This window comes from Podarcis vaucheri, assembly GCF_965113315.1.
Source record: "Podarcis vaucheri genome assembly, chromosome: 14".
NCBI lineage: Eukaryota > Metazoa > Chordata > Lepidosauria > Squamata > Lacertidae > Podarcis > Podarcis vaucheri.
This window is the reverse complement of record NC_138752.1, coordinates 46245796-46258540: the sequence shown is the minus strand read 5'-3', so window position 1 is coordinate 46258540 and position 12745 is coordinate 46245796. Positions and strand designations below refer to the sequence as shown.

The 12745-nt window shown below is 50.3% G+C and overlaps 1 protein-coding gene across 1 annotated transcript in view; it reads left to right on the top strand.

The window, feature by feature from the left end:
• Positions 1–10967, top strand: part of SNN (stannin) — a 12257-nt gene extending 1290 nt beyond the window's left edge. The window contains exon 2 of the mRNA XM_082199975.1: positions 9052–10967. Within this exon, the coding sequence (XP_082056101.1) occupies positions 9143–9406 (264 nt within the window). The 5' untranslated portion in view covers positions 9052–9142 and the 3' untranslated portion in view covers positions 9407–10967. The remainder of the gene's footprint in view (positions 1–9051) is intronic.
• Positions 10968–12745: the final 1778 nt, after the last annotated feature.

The window sequence follows — 12745 nt, the reverse complement described above, 5'->3', positions numbered from 1 at the left end:
CCTCCAACAGCCCTGCTCCCATCGCCCCAAACCAGAGATAAGGAACCTGTCAAAGGACTGCCTGCTCTGTCTGTGCACGTTTTGCCCCCCCCCCCAATGTCACGCACCGAAGGTTTGCATTGCCCCACAGCTGTGGTTGCATTTGTGCATGGGGTGGAGTGGACAGGAAGCGGGTGGCAGGATGCCTTCAGCAAACAACTGCAGACGCAGGGAGTTGGGGGCAGCCGGCTGTGTTTATTTCTGGCCAAGGGGGCTGTGCGTTGCATTTCCCGGGGATCTAGAGAATTTGCAGAATCTGAAGGAGGCAGTGGGGAAACTGAACTGAATACCCCAGGGTTTGCTTGCGAGGGGAAAGGGGCTTCCCAGGGGGAGGGGAGAGAGCTTTGATGCCTCCAGCCAGCAGAACATCATTGGCTGGGGAGAGATGCTCAATTTTGGCAGTCTTGGTTAACTGTCGGTTGGCAAGCATAATGAGCCATTGAGCGCTTGCCCTGGCAGCAGGGGCGGTCTGTGTGTTGCTTGGTGCTACCCGTCGCTGTTGGTGTGCCGGACGCTCCCCTTGGCGTCGATAAATGACCTGCCCTCTTGATTCCGTTCTGGCCAATGGGGTTTGCGTGAATCGTTTATGGTGGCGGCTTTTCGGACGCCGGGGACTGCTTTGCCGCAGAGCTGCCGTGTGGCTCAAGATAGCCAGGTTTCTCCTCCACCATCAAGGGCTTTTGGCACAAATGGGATTATGTAATCCTCTTTGCCCGCAGACTGGAATGGACACTGGATTATAAACACAGCTGGGACCCCTCTGGGAAGAGCTGTGGCAACTCTTCTGCATGTAGAAGGTCCCACCTTGAGTCTCGGACGTCTCCAGGCACAGCTGGGGAAGAGTCCCTGCCTGAGAATCCTGGGCACTGAATATTGGCAGTGCGGTCCAATGCATAGAGCAGCTTTCTGCGCACATGGTGACAGCCAAGCAGAGCTGAGCTGTAGACCAGGAGACTTCTAGAGCAGTCCCTTGAGCTTCTGCTACCTTGGAGGTGAAGTCCTGTGATGTAAAAACAGGCCTTTTTAAGTGAATGTGGGTTTTTTCTGCCCGTAATAGCGGCCCACCCCTCTCTTCCGAGCCAGGGAATTATCATGGGACTAGATCCATGCTCATAAGTGATTAAAGCAACCTCAAAGGTCCTGTAGTCCAACCCTTTTGAGATGCTGAGGATTCCCACTGCTACAGCATCCCTGATGGGTTGGCATCCAGCGCCGCTGCATAATTGTCTCGATGAACAAGAGACTGCCCGTTTCTGAGACGGCCTGTTCTGCTCTCGAACAGCTCCTGGGCTGGACTAGATGAACCTCAGGGGTCCCTTCTAACTCTACAATTCTTCCAGGTGCCAAGTCCCCAATCTCCTATTGGTGGCTTTTTTTACTACGATTGTTTAGGGACAGTGTGCCTCCACATACCAGTTGTCTGGGGCAGAGTTGCAGCATCCCTGTGTTTTAAATCTAGAGGAAAGGTTGCGCAGTGACTGTGGTTGTCCCTCCACCTGATAGAAGGCTTTGTTGGGATAACCCCCACTTCCGCCCCTCTCACTGTGGACCTAATGAACTGGCCTCCGACTGGGAGTAAGAGCGGCCTGCAGCCCCTTATCTTCTATTCCATCTCTTTTTCAAAAAAAACATGCTTGCAGAAGCCTTATGACTTTGTGTCACCGCTGTCTGGGTTGATGACTAGCGCTGTGATTTGTGTGAGTCGTTCTCCTACCCTGACTTGGTGAGGTTCTCAGAGATTTATGCTCCGTGCCAGGAGAGACTGAGCAGATCCAGCTACCTGGCTTTTATGGCGAGGGGGGCTGCTTTTCCTTTGAGAGAGGATGGTGTTCAAAACATGCTCAGGATAAAAAGCACTTCGTCTAGACCCGATACGGGGTTCTTTCCCTCTTTTTTGCAGTGATTTCTTCAGAGGACGGCAAAATCTACTTCGACATTGCAGAGAGATGACTTTGACACTAGCTGCATTCACATGCCGTTTCGTTTCCCCAACTGTTAATTTCCTCGTTATATCTGAGTTTCCTTCACACGGCTTTGGAAATATAGTGGAATATGGCACTCATTTCTGTGTCGTTTGCTTATTTTTTTTTCTGGAAGCAACTAACACCGAAATGAGCTTTGCACTTGTGCTATATTTCACTGTATATCTGGAAGTGTTTGGGGTTTTTTTGTCTGTGTTGCCCAAGCTCAGATATAATGCCGCAATTAGCAGGTAGGGAAACATCAGGAAAATAGAGTTAATGGTTGTGTGAGTCCAGCCACCATTGTGTCGTGGTTCTTAGTCTCTTGGGAACAACAGGAGGACAGATGCTCTTGTACTCAAGCTAGTGAGCTTCTGGAACCACCAGGCTGCAGTGTTAGAAACTCAGATTTTTAAGCTAATCACCAAATGGCACCATAAACCTAGGTTATGGTCACCACAACAGAATGTCTAGGCACCTTTACGAACTTTATTGCTGCTGCTATTACAGTGGTGCCTCGCAAGACGAAAAGAATCCGTTCTGTGATTCTCTTCGTCTAGCGGTTTTTTTATCTTGCGAAGCAAGCCCATTGACGGATTAGCGCTATTAGCGGCTTTTAGCGGCTTATCGGATCAGCTGATTAGCGGCTTAGAAAAAGGGGGGGCAGGAAAAAAAACCCGCAGGAACTCGCAAGACATTTTCGTCTTGCGAAGCAAGCCCATAGGAGATTCGTTTTGCGAAGCACCTCCAAAACAGAAAACTCTTTCGTCTAGCGAGTTTTCCGTCTTGCGAGGCATTCGTCTTGCGGGGCACCACTGTAATTTCATTTCTATACTGCTTTATATTTCAAAGAAAGAAATCCCAAAGAGGTTTACAACACGTTAAAACATCAAAGGAACCGATCTGGAGTAAAACAAATTCAAGCTTCCAGGAAAATACTTCAGATCCTTCTCTAAGTGACATTTTGTTTCCCCCATATTTATTTACCTACTTAATTTATAGAGCTGCCCCATAGCAGAAGGTCTCTAGGGAGCCAGTGTGGTACAGTGGTTAGAGTGTTGGATCAGGACCTGGGAGATCAGGGTTCAAGTCCCCACTCGGGCATGAAGTTCACTGGGTGACTGTGAGCCAGTCACAGCCTCTTAACCTCCCTCACAGGGCTGTTGTAGGGCTGTTGTTAGACCGCCATCTTCTGTTGCTGAACCCCACCAATTACGTGCTGCACACTGTTTGAATTTCACCACGTGCCTTTTTGCTACTGCCGTGGTTCCCATTGCAACTACGTGGAGATTTCTGGGCACCAGGTTGACAGCCACAGTTTAAAAAACTCTGCCTTAGCCCATAGTTAATACCTTTTCCACGGTGTGTGTTTCTCCTCCTTAAAACTGAGGCAAGTGAATTGTTTTAAGAGCAATCTACAGTCAAGCAGTGTAGTTGAGATCATAAAGGTAAAGGACCCCTGACAGTTAAGTCCAGTCGCGAACAGCTCTGGGTTTGCTGCGCTCATCTTGCTTTACTGGCTGATGGAGCCGACGTTTGTCCGCAGACAGTTTTTCCAGGTCATGTGGCCAGCATGACTAAGCTGCTTCTGGCACAACAGAACACCGAAACCAGAGCAGCGCACAGAAACGCCGTTTACCTTCCCGCCGGAGCGGTACCTGTTTATCTACTTGCACTGGCGTACTTTCAAACTGCTAGGTTGGCAGGAGCAGGGACCAAGCAACGGGAGCTCACCCCATCGCGGGGATTCGAACCGCCAACCTTCTGATCGGCAAGCCCTAGGCTCAGTGGTTTAGACCACAGCACCACCTGCATCCCTATTGAGATCATAGAACTGTAGAGTGTAGTCCAATCCCCGGCGAACAAACATTCCATTATGGTGCCCATAGCCTAGATATAAGGTGTCATTTGGCACCTAGCTTATACATCTTGAGTTTCTTATACTGCTGTGTAAAGAGCTCTTTTCTCTGTTCTGACTCGGCTACCAGATGGCTCTGAGCTCTAGTCCTGTACAGGGCGACGACGTCACCTTTTAACCGTGCTCGCATTCAAGTTCAGAAACTGCAGTTTGGGTCAGAGAGGCCCCCCCCCCCCCAATGGCTGGCACCCAGTGGCTGTGAAGCACAACAGCCATTCTGGAAACGTTAAAACAGAGCACCGGAAAATCAAGCTGGCAAGCAGCTAGCGTCGATAATGACAGATCTGATTAAGGGATCCCACATTAAAAGCCTGTCAAAACCACAATGGTCTTAAAAAATGTATAAACCTCTGGCATTTCCATAACTTTAGTCACATTTTTTTCTAGATCAAAAAAGCCCAAATGTTGTAAGTCTCATAGGGGACTTGCCAGATCCCCCCCCTTTTTTTTTAGATAAGGCTACTATTAATGCCGTCTTCAGTGTGGCCATGCCATAGATTTCTCCTAACTTGTGTCTCACTGCTGTCGAATGAAGCCCGGAATGGTTAATCCAGAATGTTTGCTATCCTTTCTCCACCACCTGTTATCTACCACAGCCCTGCCTTCAGCACTTGTTGGGATCTCGTTCCAAGCCCCACCCCACCCCAGATCCCATCTGTTATTCCATCTAAGCAGCTGAAAACTCCCATCTAAACAACCTTATTTAGCTAGTAAGGACACAATAAGCGCCCAACTGACTCAGGCCAAAGACAGTGTTAGAAGCCAAACGGCTCCTTAAACCAAGGTTTCCGTCATCCCGTTGCCATTTGGGTGCAGGACAGCTCTAAAGTCTTATTTTTCAAATGATGGACTGATTCTCAGTTAAATATCTAGCTTGTTCAAGAGGACAGACTTGACCTAGATTAAGAGTGTTGAGAACTTAAAAGAAGAAAAGTCACTCATCCACATACAGTGGTACCTTGGTTTAAGAACAGCTTAGTTTATGAACAACTTGGATTAAGAACGCTGCAACCCTGGAAGTAAGTGTTTTGGTTTGTGAACATTGCCTTGGAATAAGAACATGTTCCGCTTCCTGTTGAGTGTGTTCCATTTGTAAACTGAGTCCCCCGCTGCTATGGCAAAGCACGCCTTGGTTTAAGAACGGACATCTGGAACGGATTAAGTTCGTAAACCAAGGTACCACTGTATATATTGGCCTATTCCTCTTTTTCTTAATGGTGACAAGGACCATTCATGACATAAGAGTATTCTTCACAACTGTGAGCAGGGCAGGTAAGTGAAGACAAGCGATGGCAATGAACTTGATATTGTTCACTGCTCCTGCTTGGGCTGCACAGAAAAAAGCATTTTGGTTCCTGAAATTCATTCTGATTGCCCAGATAAAATACAGCTGACAGAATTCTACCGGTTGGGGGATTAGTGCATGAAAACAGTCCAGATCAAATGATCCCCGGTTGGTGGCGATTTGGGGCAGCATCCTAGCACCCAGGCATCTTTGCTTTGTTGCAAATGGCCAATAGTTGCAATAGACTATTGGTCAATTGGCAATAGACTTGGTCGCAAGTGGCCATTTTGGTGCAAAATGTGCCTGGCTAATTTTGATCACTGGCCAAAGGGGACCTACAGCCCCTCCCCCATCCCAAGGGGCACCAAGTTGACAAAGTCTGAACTAAGAAGCTCCTTCAAGCAAAGCTGAGATGTCGGTGGCTTAAAATACTTTTTTAGGGCAGAATTACAGCTTGCAAACACTGGAAGCACGTTTTAAAGGTTTTGTGTCTGCACAGCAGTGGCTGGGAATTGCAAATGGGGAGAGCGCCGTTGCCCGCCGGTCCTGATTTCTGGCTGCCTGCAGGCATCTGGCTGGCTACTGTGAGAAGCCGGTGATGGAGTTGGGCGCTTTGGGCCTCATCCAGAAGCCTCTGCACCCTCAGGCGGTTGCACCCCACAGGCCAGACTGGTACCATCTCCCCTCGTGTGGCAAGAGGAGGTGAGGCATTCCCTTTGTTGGCATGGATGCTGCCAACCGGCGGCGCCTTCTCAGCGCCGTGCGCTTGTGGAGACGCCAAACCCGTTGCGCCAGCTTTGAGGGTTTTGTGTTCTTTGAAGCAGAGGATAACTACTACCCTCTTTCTCCCTGGCTGTGGTGTGAGGAAGAGAACCTTGAGAGTCCTGTGAGTCAGGGGGAGGGAGGAATTGGGCTTGGTTTGCATTTAATGTGCTTCTCCCTAATTCATGAGGTCACAGACTTGCTGGATCAGTGACCCACATCCTGTCCAGCATTCTGTTCTCACAGTGGCCAACAGTGGGGAGTCCAGCTGATACTCAAATGCTTTGCTGGTCCTGAATGAGGTAACTGTGCCCCTGAAGGACCAGGTGCGCAGCCTGGGAGTCATTTTGGACTCACAGCTGTCCATGGAGGCACAGGTCAATTCTGTATCCAGGGCAGCTGTCTACCAACTCCACCTGGTACGCAGGCTGAGACCCTACCTGCACGCGGACTGTCTCGCCAGAGTGGTGCATGCTCTGGTTATCTCCCGCTTGGATTACTGCAGTGCGCTCTATGTGGGGCTACCTTTGAAGATGACCCGGAAACTACAACTAATCCAGAACGCGGCAGTTAGACTGGTGACTGGGAGCGGCCGCAGAGACCACATAACACCAGTCTTGAAAGGCCTACATTGGCTCCCAGTACGTTTCAGAGCACAATTCAAAGTGTTGGTGCTGACCTTTAAAGCCCTAAACGGCCTCGGTCCAGTATATCTGAAGGAGCGTCTCCACCCCCATCGTTCTGCCCGGACACTGAGGTCCAGCACCGAGGGCCTTCTGGCGGTTCCCTCACTGCAAGAAGCCAAGTTACAGGGAACCAGGCAGAGGGCCTTCTCGGTAGTGGCGCCTTCCCTGTGGAACACCCTCCCACCAGATGTCAAAGAGAAGAACAACTACCAGGCTTTTAGAAGACATCTGAAGGCAGCCCTGTTTCGGGAAGCTTTTAATGTTTGATGTATTATAGTATTTTAATATTCTTTTGGAAGCCGCCCAGAGTGGCTGGGGAAGCCCAGCCAGATGGGCAGGGTATAAATAATAAATTCTTCTTATTATTATTATTTGCTGCCTGTGGAGCAAAGCCAAGATGGATTCCAGCCTTCTCTCCATGACTTTCTCCCATCCTCTTTTCAAGTCATTTTAAAGTATTGCAGGGGGTTGGACTAGATGACCCTTGTTGTCCCTTCCAGCGCTACAGTTCTATGATTTTAAGTTGGTGGCCTTCCCCAGGGGAGTGAATTTCATAGTTTAACTATGTGCTGTGCTAAGAAGGACTTAATCTATCTGTCCTGAATCCACCCAGTTTCCTTTTACTCGCCCTCTCAATTTCATGCTTAATTTTATAACTTGAATTTTCTGAAACGGTGCGGGAGCCAAAACACCCGACCGTCCTTTCAGATTTGTGCTTCTCTTGAGTTTTGCAGTGCAGTTCTCTAGCCAAGTAACGTGCAAAGTGCGTATACCGCAGTAACGTGTTGCTAAAAAAAATATACGTATATGGTAGTGAAAATAAAATGCAGGTGTGAATGCGTAAGAAATTCACACTCAAAACGCTGGTGAATTTTCATAAGAACTTGGTATGTGGCCCTCGGGAGGCTGCCCAGATGGGATGTGGCCCTCAGGTTGAAAAGGGTGTAAGAGAGGCAGGGCGCTTCGGACACAGGCAAGTGCATGGATGGAGTTTTGTTTATGCCTCCGGAAACTTGTGGGTCTTCGTAGGACCGCCTTGAGCATCTGAACTCCACAGTTTTGACACCCGATGCTCAGAGAGCGTGGAGGATGCTGGCAAGGTTTCAAGCATCCTCTGGTAATTGCTTGGAATAGCTATAAAAAGCAAACCCGAGATCTTGGAACGATTGACAAAAGACCAGCAGGAACGGGGCTGGGTGGTGAGCTGACAGCGATACTGCGGTTGAGTCAGGATAAGCCCCTCGGGACCCACCTGTGCAAATGAATGGGCAGCATCTTAGCTCCACTAAAGTCTACATCGCCATGTAGAGACTTTTAGGTATAAAGGACATTGGTCTGGGTTGGATGGTTCCCTCCCCCCCAGTTAGGGCAGTGATGGACCAAATTCAGGCCGTGTCCCAAGGCCCTTTGCCGAGCTGACAGCACTCTTCCCAGGCCACACCCCTTTCTCCAGGCCACACACCCCTGTCCTCTCAGCCTTGCATCCTTGAGAGTTTCTGCCTGAATGGAATTTGTCCTTCAGCTGTGATGATGACAGAGAGTACGTTGGACAGCAGGGACATGGGTGGCGTTGTGGTCTAAACCACAGAGCCTAGGGTTTACCGATCAGAAGGTCGGCGGTTCGAATCCCTGCGATGGGGTGAGCTCCCGTTGCTCGGTCCCTGCTCCTGCCAACCTAGCAGTTTGAAAGCACGTCAAAGTCAAAGTAGATAAATAGGTACCGCTCCGTTGGGAAGGTAAACGGCGTTTCTGTGCGCTCTGGCACTTGTCACTGTGCACCAGTAGTGGTTTAGCCATGCTGGCCACATGACCCGGAAAGCTGTCTGTGGACAAACGCCGGCTCCCTTGGCCTGAAAGCGAGATGAGCGCCGCAACCCCACAGTTGCCTTTGACTAGACTTAACCATCCAGGGGTCTTTTACCTCTTAGGTTGGACGACAGCTCCCATCATCCCTCATGATAGGCTGTTCTGTTGGGGGCTGATGGGGGTTGGATTCCAAAACGTCAGCCAATAAAGCATGAGACTCTTAGGGTCGTGGGTTCAAGCCTCACATTGGGTGAAAGAGTCCTGCATTTCTGGGGGTTGGACGCAGTGGCAGAAACTACTACTCCAAATGTTAGGCTCCAAATAGCTCCTTCGCAGCCCTGCCAGGAGATATCGGGAATTACAGCTGTCACCTTCTGCCACAAAAGCAGCAGCGCTTATCACCAAGCTGCAGCCCTTAGCCCAAGGCCTCCCGGGCCAAGACCCCGATTATAGTGTGTTTTAACACCTCCAACTTAATTAGCGCCTTGCTTATATATCTTGAGTTTCTAGCACTGCTTGGGACCCTCTTTGTGTGTAGCAAGTAAGGAATTAATCGGAAAACAAGAATTGAAATCTGTTCTCCTTCTATTCCAGGAGCTAAGGAGCAGCTGAACGCCTCTTCCGACTGACCGGCTCCAAACGGATAAACCGGCAGCCTGTGGCCGCCCGTCGTCAGGAGGCAGCCATGTCAATCATGGACCACAGCCCGACCACCGGGGTGGTGACGGTCATCGTCATCCTGATCGCTATTGCTGCTCTGGGCGCCCTGATCCTGGGCTGCTGGTGTTACCTGCGCCTGCAGAGAATCAGCCAGTCGGAGGACGAGGAGAGCATCGTGGGCGAGGGAGAGACCAAAGAGCCCTTCCTCCTGGTGCAGTATTCTGCCCGCGGGCCGGGCATGGAGAGGAAAACCAAGCTGACCCCCAACGGCACTGAGGCTCACAGCTAACTGGCTGTCTGGGGAAAGGGGGGGTCCGCGTGGCCGGGTTTGGAGAACCGGTACTGTGAAGCAAACCTCGCCCTCCCAGAACGAGAGGTTTGTCCTGTGGCTATGTATGCACTGAGGACGGTTTCCCTTCCGGCCCTTGAGCATCGCCTCCTTTTTTGGCACAAGGTCCATTGCCGGCAATGGACAGTTGGGGGACACGGGGGGGGGGTGCGGCGTCGGGAAAGGGGAATGGCAACACTCGGCCTGTTACTTGAATTATTCCACTGAGCCTCTTCGGAACGGAGCTACTGACATAATGTGAATTTCAACTGTGAACTGGCCGTGTACATAAGCAGCCTCCACGCGGGACGGATGCGCTTTTGCCGGGGTGGGGGCAGAGAAGAGCAGCATTCCTGGATTTTGGGAAGACGCATGGCCGCCAATGGGATTTCTCCAAAGCCAAACTGGGGGGGGGGGTTGGGAAGCGGGGAGGGGGTTCTTTTACACTTGCTTCATTTTTTGGGGAGGGGGCTGTTGCAGCTGTGTTTTTAGTTTTTTTAAATGCTTCAATTTCCTTCAAAAAAAAAATCTATATGCTAGAAAATCAACAATCCATTAAGGCCCAATTTTTCCTTTCCAAGCCTTCTTCCTGCCCCCCAGCCCACCCCACCTTCTGCTCTCAACAGTCTTCCTTGATCGGAAGCTGCTTCTGGTGATGCAAAGCTGCTTCATCGCCTCCTTCCTGGCTCCTGGTGGGATCTTGCTAGATGCCATGTTTTTCCCCAGCGCAAATAAGGAAGTGTTCTCCGTGGCAGGCAAGATCTCTTGCTCAGTTATTTCCTTCAAGGCCTTTTCGGGTAGGTGAGATAGGAAAAAGGTGTCTCCTTTAGTTACTAGAATGGGACCTTGAGGGTCGGAAGAGGCTGTCCTCTGAATCGCCCGCTTGTCCATTGGCGAGCAACCCTTCTGAGTCATAGTAGCTTGTTGCAGCTGTTGTTGAAGCAGGGAGCGGATTTTCTCTGGAGTTGGGGGCTGCTCAAAAACTCCTGGAATGCAGGTTGATTTTTTAAAAAATGTGTTTTTAAGTAGGGAGCCAAAGCAAAAAGGTGCAAGGAAAGAAATGTGCTTTTTGGTGACGCTGTGAGCGATCGTAGTGATGTCGAGTGCTCTGCAAGCGTAGTGGCTGTGAGGAAGCTGCCACGTCTAACCAAGTCCGAAGCAAGCAGCTAATGACAGCTGTGTTTTCTCCTCCCCGCCCCCCCAAAAAAGTATGGGTACATAGTCGGAAGGCTGCTGGTGGACTTGGTGGTTGGTGGCTGAGCAGGCCTGCTTTGGTAGTAAGCATGTGAGTGAAGAAATGCTTTCTCGCCCCTTGCTGAGGCTCCCACTTTTAAAAGTTGTTCTCATGTAACTAGTCCCTAATTTATCTCCTGGTGCACTGATGGTTTACATGCACTCCTGGCTGCCAGGACACTTGTAGACAACCTCTTGTTCTATCAAGATCCACATGACTTTTCGCTCAGCTGTATAGAGCTCGGGATCTGTGTATTTTGTAAATAAAATGCCGTTTGCTTTCTTAAAATGACAGGGCTCCTGTAAATAACTTGACAGAGCAGACGTCCCGTCCTTCGTTTATGTTTCTTTCATCTTTGCCGGTTTCCATAAGACCCCAGTTGTGTTTCTTTGGTAAGGTTTCGTGGTAGAAGACAGTCTCTTTCTCCCCCTCCCTTATTTTATTTTTTCAAGCAAGACTGGAGTGGGGCAGAACATTTCCCTGTAAACCATCCGGTATTTTTCTTCAAAAGCTCATTAAGCAATTAAAAGGCAGAGATGGACAAAGTGGTTCCCTTGGGTTTTGGACTTTGGCTCCAACCATCCGCAGCTCCCATTGTCGGTCGGCTGAGACGAAGGGAGCTGGAGTCTAGCAACATATTAAGGGCACCATGTTGGCTACCGTTGTTCGAGGGCACCAGAAACTTCTCTGAATTCTCAAAATGCAAATGACTGTGTAAATTTAGACTAATTTGCACAGAAAAATTGAACTGATTTTTCTGGGAAAGCCCCCTCATCACCAGTGAGGCTCTGCAAAATCGGCTCACCCCCCTACTTTTCGTAAACTTCCCCTCTCAAGCCATTTTGCTGTAACTCGAATCGCCAGGCCAGGCCGAAAGAGGAACAGAGAGGGGCATGGCCCATTCACCTCACTCTTGCCAGGGCCCTGCTGTTCCCCTGCCTGTAGTTCTCTTGGAAGCTGAGGAGGGCCAGCAGTCTTGCACAATGCCCAAGGTGGCAGACAAAGGCTACTGCCCCATGGGGTTAGGAGGAGCTGTTTCTGAGAACCCAGCACAGAGCTCTTCCCCACCGTCCTATGGACCCCGGACAGATTTGCAGCTCTGTTTACTTGCTGGGAAACTTGTGTCTGTTGTAGACAGCAGAAGGCAGGTCCTAGAGGGGAGTGGCAGCTGGCATCCCACACTTGATAGCAGAGGGAGATTTGCAGGCCTCTTGTTAACCTCCCCGCTTAAACCTCCTTGGAAACGAAGGTGACTTTTCGCTCACCAGGGAGGAAAACGCAAGGCTGGAGCAGGCTGCAGTAGGGGAGCCAGCTGCAAAGGCCTGTTGCGGTGCTCTCACCACAGAGTCTTTTGGCTACTGCTGCACCCAAATAATCGTGCTATCAGCTTCTAGCCAATAGTGCCACCCTTTCCCCCATGGGGTTCCTGGTTTCTGGTCTGCAGAGAGACTGGCAACGGCTCTCCACTCTTATCAGCCCTTCCTGGAGCTCCCAGGCTGCCATCTTGAGTTATGTAGTCCTCTATCCTTTTGGTCCAGTTGACTCCACCTGCTTTTGTTACCCTTCTAGAATTTGTTGCCAGCTGTGCTGCTTAGCGGTAGGAAAGGCATGTCGTGGAGAAGGAGAATAGGCAAGCAAGGGGGGGGGCGGCCCTTCCTGGACCAGCTCCTCTGATTTTAGACAACAGGTGCTTGGGCAGCCCAGGGTGTGATCCAAAGTGGCTCAAGCAGAAGCCAACAGCCACATTTTCAGCAGGCCTGCACTATTCCCTCATTCATAGGACTCTCTTAGCTGCTTCTCGCCTGGGTCAAGCTAACCGAGAGAGTAGTATAGTGGATGCTCGGGTTGTGAACGTCATCCGTGCGGGATGCACGTTTGCAACCCGCAGCGGCACGTCTGTGCACGCGCAGGTTGGGATTCGGCACTTCTGCACATGCGCAAAGCTTGATTTAGCTCTTCTGCGCATGCGCGACCGCCAAAACCCGGAAGTAACCCATTCCGGTACTTCCGGGTTCCGGCGGGTCCGTAACCCGGAAAAAAGCAACCTGAAGCGTCTGTAACCTGAG